General features: G+C 51.5%; 6 protein-coding genes across 6 annotated transcripts; 4 read left to right on the plus strand and 2 right to left on the minus strand.

The window, feature by feature from the left end:
* Nucleotides 1-1,591: 1,591 nt before the first annotated feature.
* BU25DRAFT_444295 (uncharacterized protein) lies at nt 1,592-3,253 on the plus strand (the record flags this gene model as incomplete). The annotated part of the gene is made up of 5 exons (XM_033700034.1): nt 1,592-1,692; nt 1,736-1,960; nt 2,016-2,385; nt 2,507-2,783; nt 2,949-3,253. 5 exons carry the CDS (start codon nt 1,592-1,594, stop codon nt 3,251-3,253), a joined length of 1,278 nt encoding a protein of 425 aa, XP_033567790.1.
* Nucleotides 3,254-4,393: 1,140 nt separating this feature from the next.
* Nucleotides 4,394-5,421, plus strand: BU25DRAFT_9046 (uncharacterized protein). The gene has a single exon (XM_033700238.1). The coding sequence runs from the start codon at nt 4,619-4,621 to the stop codon at nt 5,228-5,230; it is 612 nt and encodes a 203-aa protein (XP_033567791.1). The 5' UTR covers nt 4,394-4,618; the 3' UTR covers nt 5,231-5,421.
* Nucleotides 5,422-5,495: 74 nt separating this feature from the next.
* Nucleotides 5,496-6,668, minus strand: BU25DRAFT_436028 (uncharacterized protein; the record flags this gene model as incomplete). Its single annotated transcript, XM_033699997.1, has 1 exon — nt 5,496-6,668. The coding sequence occupies one exon, from the start codon at nt 6,666-6,668 to the stop codon at nt 5,613-5,615; it is 1,056 nt and encodes a 351-aa protein (XP_033567792.1). The 3' UTR covers nt 5,496-5,612.
* A 1,277-nt stretch (nt 6,669-7,945) lies between these two features.
* Nucleotides 7,946-10,376, plus strand: BU25DRAFT_453346 (uncharacterized protein; the record flags this gene model as incomplete). Its single annotated transcript, XM_033700086.1, has 3 exons — nt 7,946-7,981; nt 8,030-8,225; nt 8,281-10,376. 3 exons carry the CDS (start codon nt 7,946-7,948, stop codon nt 10,374-10,376), a joined length of 2,328 nt encoding a protein of 775 aa, XP_033567793.1.
* A 2,090-nt stretch (nt 10,377-12,466) lies between these two features.
* BU25DRAFT_328988 (uncharacterized protein) lies at nt 12,467-13,578 on the minus strand (the record flags this gene model as incomplete). Its single annotated transcript, XM_033699553.1, has 2 exons — nt 12,467-13,390; nt 13,441-13,578. 2 exons carry the CDS (start codon nt 13,576-13,578, stop codon nt 12,467-12,469), a joined length of 1,062 nt encoding a protein of 353 aa, XP_033567794.1.
* A 293-nt stretch (nt 13,579-13,871) lies between these two features.
* On the plus strand, nt 13,872-15,455 carry BU25DRAFT_356095 (aromatic compound dioxygenase). Its single transcript, XM_033699595.1, has 3 exons — nt 13,872-14,536; nt 14,587-15,071; nt 15,135-15,455. Exons 1-3 carry the CDS (start codon nt 14,291-14,293, stop codon nt 15,409-15,411), a joined length of 1,008 nt encoding a protein of 335 aa, XP_033567795.1. The 5' UTR covers nt 13,872-14,290; the 3' UTR covers nt 15,412-15,455.

Genomic DNA, 15,455 nt, shown 5'->3' on the forward strand with positions numbered 1-15,455 from the left:
CAAGCTATGGCGCACACCGCCGCCCCCTTCCACTCCCTGAGATTTGCCTTCATGGAAAATTGGCTACGGAAAGAGATGTGCATGCTACTGCTGTTGAAATTATCTCTTAACCACGTTCGCAGGCAGAACCGCGATATTAGGAATCTTGTCTTACGAGCTTCAAAGAGCTATGGGCATGCATGGCCGTATCTTCCCTCTCAACCAAGAAGCAAGCCCATTCACCTTGTTACACAACAGGCAAATGCGACATTAATTAACCAATCGCCGAAAACATAACTTACTAAGGTACATAACGGCCGTCGAGGCAGCCTTGTAGGTTCGCCTTATGCATGCAGCCTCGCCTTATGCATGCAGCCTTGTAGGTTTGCCTTATGCATGCAGCCACATGCTCGTAGCCACGCAGAAGGCAACGAGGCAGAGTCCTGTATATTGCAGCAGCCATCGAGCACACGAACGACCTTTCCTCGGGCTATTCCTGCTGAAGATACACCACAACAAGACTCTGCCCCATCACCGACATGGTTTGAACTCTCTAATCAATCACAGGCAGAGGCATTGTCCCTATCCCAACAGACTCATCACAGCAATATCAATCATGATCATCACAGAACATTACTGCACTTTACTCGCGCAGAATTGGAGCGCCCGGTGGACCGACTTCTCATTTATGATATTGGGTCAGCATCCATGGCTTGTTCAGATGCACGGAGATGCATGGAAATGCAACGTGGGTGGCAAGAACGTTGCCCTGCAATGCTTCCTAATTCGTCATCAGTCCCTTCAGCCTTGTATGCCCAGCAACATATAAGGTCCAAGAAGCGCCAGCCCGCCTAAAGGCTGTCTTACGTTCTCGCGCAATCCTTGCCTCGCACTCATCACAATTCGGAGAACTGCTATGGCTCTTCGAACAGCGTGGTGGATACAGCCGCAGCCTGACCCTAAAGTACACCCAACTTTGAATAATTTGTCTGAGGACCAGCAACATCTGCAACGGCCCTGGTCCTGGCAGCCCGATTTTATCGAACACCGCAATATTGAGATCGTGTTGCAAAAGAGCAGAGGCACAATTTGCAGCGTTGAGAGCTATCGAAATACACCGACACAAGACTCTCAATGGAAGCACGAAGCCACCGTGAACGTGAATCCTGATTTAATTGCCTTGTTGCGCCGACAGTCTGTGAGTTTGCACCAGGCAAGGCATTCTTAAATCGAGATCGAGGCTGACGTCTGCACCAAAAACCGACTGAGAGCTTACTATAGTATGTCGTCTATACATCGTTCCGAACAGAATTCTCATATGCTCTAGTCTGGCTAGTAGTCTCAACAGTGAAGCAATGCAAGCACTTGGCCACTATCTCAACCTTCCCCCTCGTTTTTTCAGTATGAAGGTGGGACGATTGATCCGGGGACCAGGAAAAGCCACTGTACGTGTATCTGGCATTTGAAGCAATCTCTAATGTGCTCCAGACTCCACTTTCGCCATACATTTTATCGACTAATATAGGTCACCGCTAAGACCATCAGCGTCACGGGCACAAGATCAGCCGCATATATTTGATTTTCGATCAACGGAAGCGTCCAGAGACCATGTATGGCATACAACTTGGGTAAACGTCATCTTCAGTCTCCTTGTTGTTACAGAGCGCCTTCGGAGCAGACCCTTTTCCAGTATGGCACGTTCGTTCCTTTGAGGTATGGTAGATCGAATAACATGGGACGAATGGATGATATACAGCCTTGTGACACCTCTCATATCGGATTGGGATAATGGCGTCTCAGACCTGGATAACTTGGGCTTTCAGCCTTCACTTGGGAGGGTCAGCGAATATCTGGACTGGTTCGGCGAGCACGCGACCGAAGAAATAAACCGGGAGAAAGCTCTCTCTCAAGTCGAAACTGGCCATGGTGGACTTCTGATAGCCTTGCTCTTCGCCAAGTGCCCTCGTCTCCGAGACCTCAAGTTTGTTCCTCGAGCGGCAAACAAGGACAGTGGTCCCACTCTATGATGGCTCAAGACTCATTTCTATTCCCAAAGGTGTCCGTCCCGAACGCGAAAGATCCCAACGCACTGGAAGTGAATACCCTTCTGATAGTGACGAGACGGCGGAAGAGCATGAAGATGTGGCAGAAATCCGGGAGAACTATGAGAGAATGATGGTGCCTCAAGAGATGGAACGTATGGAAATCTGCAAGGACAATGAAGCCTGTGAGCAATTTATCGAGCAAGATTGTACTCAGGATGACAAGATGGAACCGATGGACGATAATTCTTTGGATGTCAAGGTCAGCCGGGGCCAGTGCCCAGATGGCTTCGTCAGTCTACGGTTCGTAGCCATTGGTGTCGCCTCGGATACGTGGATGGACGACGATCGTTACCCTTGTTCAGTGCGTGTTTACTCTGTCTCCCTAATATCGACACTCTGTACTTCAACGGCCTGCGTTGCGACGCTGAAGACTATTTCGTCGAAAACGTCGAAACCAGCAGCCACGACGACAGCATGATTAGTGTTTGGGACTACGACGGCCTCCCAAAGCAGTCTTCGTCAGTCAAACACCTTTTCTTCGAAGTTCTGAAGTACGAATTGGACGGGAATGTCCGCGAAATGTTCTTCGAGGCCCCGCAAAAGCTGCTCCTCGTTCCGTAACAGGGCGTGACGCAGATGATTTGTATAGAGCAAGTCGCATCGCGCGTAACCCTGCGGGCGCCCAAGGTTCATCACTCAAGAGCCTGATATGGTACGGTTTCGACAGTAACTCGATTAGCAGCGATGACTGTTCTGTCGGTGAGATCAAGGAGTTCAACAAACTCCACGCACTGATACAGGTCTCATTCAACATGCAGGATTTACCTACGTCATGGGCAGATGCTCCGTTGCCGTTCGAGGAATAAGATGACTACTACGTGGAACACGTCGCGGAAACATTCCCTGAGAGCCTGGACTGCCTAGACTTTTGGGAAAATGCAGGCTCAGGCGAATGCGGTGACAAAGCAGGCGAAACGGTGCTGCTTGAGCGCGTGATTTTCAATATGATCGAGAGCGGGCGCTACAAAAACCTGAAAGCTATCTTCTTGGAAGAGGTGGAGCACGCGACAGACCGCGGGAAGGGAACGGTCAGCTTCAAGAGGGCTGTTGCGGCGGGCAAAGCGAAGGGTGTTAAGGTTTACACGAGGATTAACGGACCCGTGCGGCATGGGATCGAGTTCCCTGAGCCGGTGAAGCATTACAGACATCAGCCTTCTGATACCACCTGAACATACTGTTGGTGGTTTCACTTAACTCAGCAGATGATCGCTTGTCAACACAGCATGTATCAACCCACGCGTAATCCAGATCATCTCCAGCAGCCTGCGCGCAGGTCATGGGTATCTTCCAGTAATCAAGACCCTCTGGAATGAGATCGTTTCGTGTATGCGTGTTGACGCGGCCATACAGCATACGATACTCTCCAAAGGTGACTTCTGCATGACCCCACGTAGGAGATAGGATTGCATAAGGTGGAAGATGAGCCTCATCGTCAAAGCACTCGAGTTGAAGAGTAGTTGTGTTGATGAGGTACATGAAAGGTGGGAGGGTGATAGTTCTGTCGGTCAAGTGGACCCGTCGTTGACCATACCTGTTCATAAGCACAAGGCTGAGGCGAAGGCTGCGCCTTGTGCATACGTACGTGAGAGTCCTGCAACGCACCCTCAGGATTGCCGCAAGCTCGCGACAACAACAATCTTGCACTGCATGCTCACCTTTTTGGCCACGGTTTTCTGGAGAATCTAGTGTCTGGGCGTTAGAATCAGAATTTGTTCAATCGTAGTTGTCGTAAATACCACGTTCTGATGGTGGCAGAGATGGATATCGGCAGTGACGCAGCAACTTGCGCACGCGAGCGTCAATGGCGATTTCTCGAACTCCCGCAATACTGCGAAGGACGACACGCGCTGCAGATGCAGAGAAGCATTGCCGAGAGGTTCCACTGGAATTTGTAAGGTCGCATATCGGAGGCGCTCGCATTCAATCTCCAAACGCGTCTTGTCACAGACCCCGCCTCCGGGATGCCCCTCCATCCTTTCAACACCATTTGGCTTGTGATTCCATCTTATCGCTCTCAATCGCCAATGAAGGACCCAATCAGCATCCATCATCGTCATCATCCGGGGTTATAGCGCGAGCATAATGCTCCATCCGGCTAGCCCACCTCGCGGAGTTGGTGCCATCAAACCCACATGAAACCAAACTTCAGGGGTGTTTTAGCTGTCAGTCGCGCGCCTCGAACGGATCCCGAACGCAAACCATCGCATACAAAATGGGCGTGATTGTGTGTTTCTCGAGGAAGAGGGGTTTGTGCGACTATATGTTCTTGACTTGTAGTTCTTCTTATCGTCGTAACTAGTACTGCAGTGCGTCGTGTAACAACACTCCAACCACGCCGATATCGAGGCCGTCCAATTGCTTTTTTCGAGCGCTGCTGCACGCTGCACACGACACTACACCGCTTGCGATATATCGCACAAGATACAACCTTGCTGTTCTGACTGTTGTTCGGTCCTTATACTCTACCTACTATCCCTCAACTGGATTCCCCGCTTTGCCATTCATTACGGATCAGGAACGATACTCGAGTCAACATGTGGATCCTTGACTTCGCCTCGAAGGTCGGCTTTTTCATTTCGCACGTCCTCACCTTCTTTCTGGTCCTCGAAGTGGTGAGACTAGTTTGCACAGACGCAAACAAGCGGGAAGCCGAGCGCTTGCTGGACGCTTACACTCAAGGCCGAGAGCAGGAGAAGAGGCAGGAGAAGAGTTGCAAGCTCTCAGTAGAAGAGCTGGAGTATGAGTTGGAGACCTACACTGTTGTGAACGAGCAGGCACAACCACCGCAAACACCGCATCGCCGCGCACATAGAGCAGTGCTGCATAGCACGCCCACTTCCGAGAGGATGCTTGTCAGCGAGCAGAAGGAGAAGAGGAAACGCTCACAAACACCCACGCGCCGACTCCGCAAGCGAAGCGATACATTGAACTCGACGAGCACCTCTGACTCTCGTCAGTCATCAAGGTCGAAGAGTTCATCAGGAACGTCGGAGTCGAGGCGTTCTTCAAGGTCGCATCGTGATAGCTCGCCTGAGTCGAGTACATCAAAGTCATCCAGTCGACATACTAGCCCAGGGTTCAGGAGGAGTAAAGATGCTCAGGGTGCTTCGTTGTCGTTGCATCGGTTGCTGAAGCAGAAGGTGTGAAAGCGAAGATGTAGGAAGAGCAGCGGGAATATACATAGACGCAGGTGCCCTGGCGGCGACTAAACGGCCTTACGATATTACGAACTAGAGCAGCTTCGTCAGCGAAGCAGCTGTTAGATATACGATATGACCATATCAGAATGCTCGAGGAGTCCCGAGCGAAAGACGAAAGGATCAGCTCGGCGTCTGGTGGGAAAGTACTGAGATCTTGACGGATGAAGATGCGCCATGAGAAGAAGGGACAGTAAGAGATGTCAAGCACTGGAGGAGACGAAGCTTGCACTTCAGATATGTTTCGGTCTGCCAAACGTTTAGTAGTGATGACTTTTTGGGTATCATGATAACAAACCCGCAACATAATGCAATGCAAAGTAACAGCCGGCTATAAGCCTGGCACACCCTCAAGCCCACCAATCTCCCTGCTGAACTCGTCCCAATCAACACCTTGCTCTTCAAACATCTTCTTGACCTTGTCCGCAGCCGCTACCTGTCTCTCTTGTGTGAAGCCACCAGGAGCATTGCTCTCATACTGGATCAGCTCGACCCATCTGAAGAACAGGCTCTCCTTGCCCATTTCCGTAAGCTTGTCCTTGATTGCGATCACCTTGTCTCTGGCCTCCGCTTCACTCGGCTCGCTGACATCAAGCATGCCACAGTTCCAGACCGCCCACTGCCCCTCGCCCTTCTCTTTGTCGCCAACGTAGACAAGCACGCACTTCTTCAGCAGATCCGCAGCGATATCCTTCCTGTCCAACAACTGCGTCGCAGCAATCATCCCATAGAAGTCCAGATCAAAGTCTCCATCCATCAGCAAATACCCCGTCTTCTCTTTAAGTCGCTGCTGATCAACAGCCGGCAAGATCCTCGTCTTAAAGAACGGCGACTCTTCACCCGCTTTGCCTGTACTGCCCTCGGCCTCGCCCAGCAAATCCTTCGCGCCCCACCCCCGGCTCTGCCGCACATACACCTCCTCATCCCTAAACCCCACACTCCAACGCCAACGCACAGGATTCCCTGGCGCCTCGAGGAAGAACCCATACGGCCACGGCGCGATAACCATGACCAGCACATAGTCAATGAAAAACGTAACCATGCGCTGCACAACCTTCCATATCAGCCCGCCCCACGTCTGCTCCGCGTAGTATATCGTTGTGTGGTTGGAGTGCCCGAGCAGCGACGCAAGGATGCTGTAGTAGAACGGGATGATGGCATAGGCGCGCCAGGCGAGGATTGCGGCGATGAGGAGGTTCAGACCCACGGGCACGCTGAAGATGCGCTTTTTGAACCATGCTGGGTGCGTATCGGCGTGGATTATGTACACGGTGGAGGGGTCGAAGGTTGAGAGGAGAGGCTCGAGGGAAGCATCGGCGGGTGAGAAGGGAGGTGGGATTGGTTTGGTTGTGGGTTTGAGCGTTTTTTGCTTTGATTTTGGCGGCATTTTGGTAGATTGTGAGGTTTGTGTTTGTCAGTTTGGGTATGACGTTGGTGTTGATGTTTGATACGTTTCAGAACGCTTCGGTGGAAGACGGCCCGCGCCGGACGCGACTTTGACACGCGAGCAGATGTTCGTCTTGAACGTGACTTTCTTTCAACTCATTTTGCCAACAACAGAGCTTTGGCTTGGCTGCCTGAACCTGTGCATACTGGCCAAGACGTGGCTAGCACAGATGTCGTGGGCTGGGATATGCATACCGGTACGCATCCAAGGAGGTTGGTGAAGTCAAGACACAACATATAATATGCATCCCCACTAGTTCCTACTCCTCTCTCTACTTTATCGACCGTCCTATGCCTATGCTTCCGTCGAAGGCCTGTACCTCTGTTGTGGTTTCATCAGAAGGTGCAACTGCCATGCCTTGCGCCATAGGCAACGAGCCTCAGCATGGCCTGTGCAACCTCACCGATCAACAACTTTACTTTCGCGGCACTGCTGACTGCACAACCTTGAGCTGTGTTCAAAAACCTGTTGCACACTTTGGGCGTCGTGAACACATGCAACGTCTGATGCTAACATTCACTCCTAACATCTAATAGGGCGAACTTAGCGAGAGTCGGGCCTTCAAGATGCCGACAACGTCAGATCGGGGCCCCACGACCTTGCCTCCGACGATCAACATCAACCGTCCGGCAGCATTGAGGAGAGCCGGTACAACCATCACAACGTCAACACAGGCCTCCCGCGCAAGGCAGCTGACGGCATTAGAACGCTTAGAAGTCATCTGAAGTCATCTCAAGCATGGCTGTGAAGGTCTATTTTCAGCAATTGACGAGAGAAAGATTGACTTGATCGCAGCAACTGATGGCATGAAGTCAACAAACATTCTGTAAATTGTTTTCAAGGCAAGGAGCGCCCTGTATATCCTGCATGTATCACAGCCACGGTACGTGTGCTCACAGGCGGCGTTCACTGATAACCCCAAATGCCGTTAGACCCATGCTGTCCACCTAACTCGGCTGACTTTGGGCCGTTGAGCTACTGTAATTCAGCTGCCGCAAGACATATCCTGCCAATTGGAATTGTTTGCCAGATCCTGGATGTCGTCGTCGCACAGCCGTCATCCACGGTGCTGATCTGGGCGCCTTAGCTCTCAGCCATGCGTAAGTCTATTGAGGTGATATACGTCGGACCCCCAGTGCTCGCACGTCTGCCAGGCTCGTAGTCTGCTTCTTGTTTTCTTGTTCATAGCAGAGCTGCTCGTGGCCCTCAGATCCAAGATGTCGACAGTGTCGGATACCAATGAGCCTTCATCAGTAAGTCACCTAAATTGAAGGCGATGATCACAACTGACGCTCTCTCAGAACCAGCAGGACCGAGGGAAGCCTCCATACTCCCCCACACATGCGGGACTTGGCGGCTTTCCAGATGTGATACCGGACATTCCCATCACAGCTGTGTTTCTCGTTCTCTATCTTGTCTTTGGTGTCATTCACATCAAAATCCTCAAGAGTAACAAAGGCCGAGGGCACAAGTTCATCTTCAATGGCGCGCTACTGGGTAAGTGAAATTGGCGACCAGGTGTAACAACATGGAGGCAGTTAACGATGACTAGGTCTCTGCAAGATCCGGGTAATAACGGCATCCCTGAGAATAGCATGGGCTTGCGATCAACACAATGTCGGGCTCGCGATGGCAGCAAACGTGTTCACTTATGTCGGCACAATCATCCTGTACATGGTCAACTGGTTCTTCACGCAACGTGTGGTTCGTGCGCAGCACACCAGGCTCGGTTGGTCGAAGCCCTACCGTATTATTCACCGAGGCGCGCTTGTCCTGTTGATCACCAGTCTATTGATGATCGTCATCACATCGATCTGGCAGTCCTTCACGCTGAACGAAAACACCCTTCGTATCTTCCGGAACTTTCAGCTTGCCGGTCAGACATACTTCAGTTTCTTCGCGTTCGCTCCAATTATTTTCGTCTTGATCTCCCTGATCTTACCCCGCCACGAGGTCGACAAGTTCGGAGCTGGCCGTCTCAGAATCAACATTACGATCCTGTTGATTGCCGCTACGGTGCTGTCGACTGGGCAGATCTTCCGCTGCGTCATTGCCTGGCTACCTCCCTTCCCATTGCGGAACCCTCAAGGCCGGTTCCAAGACCCGCCGTGGTACTACGATAAAGCTTGCTTCTACGCGTTCAACTTCGTCACTGAGATCATTGTCGTCATCATGTACGCCATTGTGCGTGTCGATCTGCGCTTCCACGTACCGGACGGTGCGAAACGAGCAGGAGACTACAGTCGCAGCAGCGTTAACGTTCACTTTAGCGAGAAGGCTCTTCACCCCAACGTCGTATCAATGCATTCCAACGGCTCTAACGAGACTCTACACTCATACCAGACATCATTGTTCGAAGACTCTGGGACATTGGCCGACTCCCTCCGATATCCGTCTTCGACACTGGCAATCGACGAGAAGACAGGAGCATGGAAGATCAAGCGCGCGTCGGGTTCATCGACGGGCAGCCACCGCTCTTCTACTGGCTCTCGATCATCAATGTGGCTAGATAGGAATACAATGGTAGAGAACGACATCCCACCTGTACCTGAGATCCCTAACCGGATGAGCTGGCCGCTCAGGACTTCGATGTTGCATCCCAATGATTCGGTCGCGAAATTGGAACACAACAATCCCTCGAAGAGGAACTCACCCCAGCGGCAATACGAGCTCAATGGCCATGGATTCAACGGTCATGATGTGGGCGACGCCGTCCAAGCTGCGCTGAACAAGCTTGAGGGGAAGAACGGCAGCAAGGGCAAGCTCAGGACAAGATCGCCACCACCAGAGTATGATGACATCGAGGCTATCAATGCAGCTGGACGCTCATCAACCGACAAGAAGTACAAGCACTTCTTGCGGCCGGGCTCTTTCGACAACAAGAGTGATGGCGGGAAGAATGAAAAGAGCGAGAAGAGCGAGAAGAGCGAGAAGAGTGAGAAGCGCTCCACCTACCCCATGATCATCACGAAAGATGATCGCAAGCTCCCTCGAAAGCCTAGAAAGTATTCCTCGAGCGAGAAAGCCCATTTCTGCCCAGCATCACCCGTATCACCAATTCCGCCGGAGGTGTACGTGCCCACACACATGATGTCAGGAGCGATGGACGGCCCCTCATCGATGCCCGAACCCACATCAGCACTAGCCTCACACCCACCGACCCTGAACAAGCAACGCTCATCGAGCCTCGAGATCATCTCTCTCACCAACCGCATTGCTGAGAAACGCATGTCTGGAGACAGCAACCCCCGCATCCTTGACCTTTCCAGCGTTCCCAAACAGGAATACACTAGAGACTCCGGGCGCACATCGCGTTCGAACTCAACACGCGGTGAGAGACCCAATTTGCACGAGCAGATGCTGAAGGCCTCAGTGGAGCGTCCGAAGAGCCACCAGCTAGTAAGTCCACTGCAATCGATGCCGCCTTCTGCCACCGGCTCAGTGAATGCTCGAGGACCAGGTGTCGCTTCCAAGTTCGGCACTGTCTCTTCGTCGATCTACAGCTCTACGACAACGAGCTCAGATCAGAGGGAAGCTATGAAGGCAGAAGAAGAGTTTCGCAGGTTCAGCTTTGAGGCTATGCCTGAGGAAGATGAGGAGCATAGGAATGGGGATGGTAATCATAGTCCGCAGACCAGGTCGGTGTGATATTGTGTGATGATGGTTTATCTGTACATGACTTGACATGGACTTCTTTGTATTTACCTTTGATCTTTAGCGATAATATGATTGGCTTGCACTCAGCATGTGTTTGTTCTACGTGACGGTGGTTCCGAGGTAAAAGTTTGAGCGCCGTTGACTGGTCAGTTCGTTGGTTCCGTACATACAAGTATCTTTTTCCTTGCTCTTTCCCTACTCACATCACGTTCCCTCCCGGTGCAGTACACTAAAAGTTACGAGATTACCCACTGATGTTCTCCACGCCGCTGCCTCCACACAGACCGAAGTCAAATCAGGCATCGCACATGTGCTGCTTGCCCAAAAACGTTCAAGAATTTCTTCATGTCTTTGCGAATTACGTCTAAATAAGCCTGCTACAGTGATCATATGATTGCCTCCGCACACCGACTCCGTGGGTATAAGTACTCTCCTTCCGCAAAGAACTTCATAACATCACAGCGTCTCGTGTCGCACTACATCAGGAACCACGTTCTGACCTCACCATATCTCTCTGCGCTTCTGCCTTTGCACTCAAAATGCATCAAAGACAACAACATGTGATGCTTTCTCCAAGTCTCTCAACCACGCAAACATGAGCATCTTCACAGAGTTCCACACCTCCACTACATACTTGTCAAAATAGTCCGAGATCCTGGCCTAAGCCTTTGCTGATTCTTTGGTGCCAGAAATACAAGACAGGAGAGATGCGTGCCTTGTATGTCGGGTGGAGCCTCATGGCTGCGTGTAGACCTGCACTGTGCGCTTGTCCTGCCTACAAATAACAGTCTCCCACTTGACTTCTAGTAATTCATACACGCTCGTCAATGAGCGAGCGCAAAAATGGATCGCATCACTGCCTATGGTCTTCTTCTGCCTTTTCCTCGTCCAAACGCAGACGCAAGAGCGCTATGTGTTGTCTGCCTCCAATTGCTCTCAAACTTCAGTCTTCAACACATTTCAAATCGAAAAAAGCTCCCTCACCGGAATCTTCTACGGTACCTCAATCTCAAGATGTCACCACGCTGATTGAATGTCCTTTGTGCTGTCAGAGAAACTACGTGAGACCAGAACATAATCAACTTGAGAGTAAGTGAGCCACTAACCAAGGCAGAACTTTCAAGAACTACGCCTTTTGTGGCCTCTTTCGAAGCAAAAAACTATCGTCTATACCACGCTCCATCTTCATTTCTAAGGGTTTTCATCTGGATTCGGCGATACACTCCCGATATATTCATGAGATTCTACAAAGACTACCGAAGGACAGAAATCACAATATAATCCGCTTTTCTTCCTAATCAAAAAGCTCAAATACCCATATATATGCTTCGCGTTCTGCCCTAGAAGCTTCATTCCAATACTTTGAATTCAACCAAGGAAGCGATACTGCGCGTCGAGATACGTATGAAGACCATACTCAACCTTCAGTCTTCTCTTCTTCAACCACCCTTCTCTTCAACTTCTCTCCCAAAACGTGAGCAGACAAAGTGTATGCTGCGCCGCCTTCGCGGTGTCTTTTCTAAAAGCTGCAACTGAGCGACTTATATCTCCCTCTTTAGAATCCACATGCCCCGTACCCATGCGTGGAGATAAAATGTTCTTCGACGTGCCCGGCATTCTGTGTCCAAGAAAACGATCACCAAGCTAGACATGTTTTGAGCTGGTGTCCGGGTCACTTCAAAACTTGGCCATTCTTACCTTTTGTTTACCCATTCGCAATATCTGAAATCTAAAAGACAAAGAGGCAGAGAGCATGTCCTGCCTCCCCCCTTTCCCTCCGTCGCCAAACAAAAGAGACAGTCGACATGTTTACGCTGTTCGACCTCAAAGCCTTATGCATCGTACTGATGTCCCTATTCCGAGCAGCGCTCCATCAAGGCCAAGAAGCCCAACGATACCCTGGTGAGGGTCCTAATGTCGATCTCCTCTTTTGAGCTTGAATTTGACCCATGTGCCTCCATTTCATCGAAGATGAACACAGTGAGCTCAGATTGCGCAGCCCAAGAGTCATCAACAATATACACTGTCGGCATTCAGTATAAACTGCATATCAATCTCTCCGTGATCGAGACTGATCCTATCTACACGCTCTTCCTCCACTCCTCCCCCGGTATCCCGGCCCTCCCCTCCTCCATAACTTTCAATGGCGCCCCAAGGCTAAAGCGCCCTCCCTCTTCAGACCAAAAACCAAACCGCTCCCCCCTCTTCGCCGGCTGCTTTGTAAATCTGACCTCGTCCCTCAACACCCTCTTCACAAACTCCCTCACGTCCATTAAACAATCCATCGCATCCACACCAACCGTTACATGCCCTGCCGACAGCGTAACCCTACTCACACCCTTCTCCTTATTATTCTCGTTCACGAATGAGATGAGGGTGTTGACACTGCGCCACCAGTCTGACAAGTTCCCTTCGTTCGGGAAAAGAATGGGTGCAGGGGCTTCATAGAACGAATCGCCGACATACAACGCTCGTTCTTCCTCATCGTACCAACTCAGACCATCAGGGGTGTGGCCGGGGGTATGCAACGTCGTGACAGGAAGATGCATCTGAAGGCCGAGTCTGGGGTGAGAGATAGTGAGGCGCTGGTTGTGCGGTGTCCAGATGGTGGTATTGTAGGAGGGGCAGTGCAGGCCCATGGAGTTGCATAGTGAGTGTTCGCGCAGATTTGCACGCGGCTCGAGGAAGGAGCGGGCGTGGGATGATGATGCGATGAGTACGTGGGATGATTGGGGTTCGCCCAAGGCTTTTGCTGGGCGCAGGATGGGTGAGAGGCCGAGGATGTGGTCATAGTGGCAATGGGAGAGGATGATGAGGTAGAGGGTGTCGCCGGTTGCGTTGAGGTGGTGGTCGATGAAGGTTGAGATATTCCACTCTCGAGATTTAGAAGTGTTGTCTGGAGCAGATGTTCCACATCCTGTGTCGTTCACGATGAGAACGCTTGCTGTCTGTCCGCCTGGGAGGGTCTCTGTGTGCTTCTTTACGTAGATGTGGGGTTTCTCGCCCTACCACCGTCAGGATCCGGATATCTCAACGGTGCGTTTGGATGGCTTACGAAACGATCGTTCTCACGAATCAAATACGTGGTCCTGTTCAATTGGCGAATGGTGAATGGACATCCATCAAATTGATCTCGACTTTCCTTACTTGTCTGACCCTGCGGCCTTTGTCGAAACGAAGAGAACCATATCATACCACACGCCACGACAAGAAGAAGCAGAATGAATACATCTCCTTGAATGACCAAGGGCTGTTGAACAGGCCCGTCATGACGTGGTCCACCGGCATTTGTTGCTCCCAAGACGGACATCGGTACACTTTTATTGACGAGGGATCTTGAGAGGCCGATTCTTGGATTTCGGACTTGACGTGATTCCGGATTGAACAAGGCGGCACCTGACGGTACAGATGTACGAAAGAGTAAGCTCTTTGTAAGCCCCAGTCGCCACGCTAACGGAACACCCGCTCGCCCCGCATCATTACATCCACGTCTCGATGCATCAAGCGGGGCGTCACGACGCGTCGAACAGATGCTGCAGCCTATGAGGCGTCCGACATGGACATTGGACAGAACGCCAGAGATGCAGAACTGCTGCCGAGCTCACGCGCTCCTACAAGTCGCGGGGCATTTCCGTACCTTTTTGCCGTTCTCCTGCTCCCTTTGCTAGTCAACAGCGCCGTTTAAACTAATATCCACAGCTTCAATATGATTGACGGCATCGTACAACTCTTGATAAACTTAGTCGTAGAGCTTATCCAGGCTTTTCAGTTCCGTAACTATAACACCTGGTCGAACGCGTCGTCTGCTTCATCTAGGCAACGCTGGTCGGAAGAACGTCAGCCGCTGCAACAGGAGCAACCGCAACAGCAACCGCAACAGCAACCGAAACAAGAAGAGGTTTAAGATGTCGTCTACCGGCCCCGGAGACAAATCCGTGCCAGTCCTGAAGGACTTGACCATCGACAACATCACCGAGAATGTCGTCCGCATCAACTCACAATGCAGCGATCCAAGGCTGAAATACATCATGGAGCAGCTCGTCTCGCACCTCCACGACTTCGCGCGCGAGACACGCCTGAGCTTCGACGAATGGATGGCAGGAATCCAGTTCCTCACTCAAGTCGGCCAGATATGTACAGACGTACGACAGGTACATCTTCCCCAACTTTACTAATCTCCAACGACACTGACACCATGTAGGAGTTCATCCTGCTCTCCGACATAGTTGGCCTCTCGCTCCTCGTCGACTCCATCGACCACCCCAAACCCTCCCACTCCACAGAAGGCACAGTCCTTGGCCCCTTCCACACCCACGACGCCCCCGCCGACCAGAACGGGTTCTCCATATCCGCCGATCCCAACGGCGACCCACTGCTCGTGCTGTGCACCGTCAAGTCCACATCCGGCGAGCCAATTGAAGATGTCAAGGTCGACATCTGGGAAACGGACAGCCACGGGAAGTACGATGTGCAGTACGACGACCGGGGGAGCAAGGCAGATGGCAGAGCCGTTATCCACAGTGACAAAGAGGGCGTTTTCTGGTTTAATGCTATTGTGCCTGTGCCGTATCCGATTCCGCATGATGGGCCGGTGGGGAAGCTGTTGACTAGGTTGGGGAGACATTGCTGGAGGCCGAGTCATATGCATTTTATGTTTGAGAAGGAGGGGTTTGATCATCTAGTTACGTGAGTATTCCAGCTCCTACCTGACTGGATGCAGGGTTTTGGTGGCTAATTGCGTTCCTACAGGGCACTGTACATCCGAGGCTCTGACTATGAGACCTCCGACGCGGTGTTCGGCGTCAAAGAGTCACTCATCGTGGGCCTAGACACCGTGACGCCCGAGCAGGCAGAGCAGTACAATGTGAAAGCTGGCACCAAGCTGCTCACATACGACTTCGTACTTGTCACAGACGAAGAGACGAAGCAGCTGCGCCACGAAGAGGCCGTGAAGGCCATGAAATCTCTCGGGCGAGAGCAAGGCATGACGATCATCAACGGCGTACCAGTTCCAGACGTAGACTAATCCAAACAAATCTCATTTGAGGCAAACAATTCGAAGGCCTCGGG

The sequence above is a fragment of the Macroventuria anomochaeta genome (genome assembly GCF_010093625.1).
Source record: "Macroventuria anomochaeta strain CBS 525.71 unplaced genomic scaffold BU25scaffold_1, whole genome shotgun sequence".
Lineage (NCBI taxonomy): Eukaryota > Fungi > Ascomycota > Dothideomycetes > Pleosporales > Didymellaceae > Macroventuria > Macroventuria anomochaeta.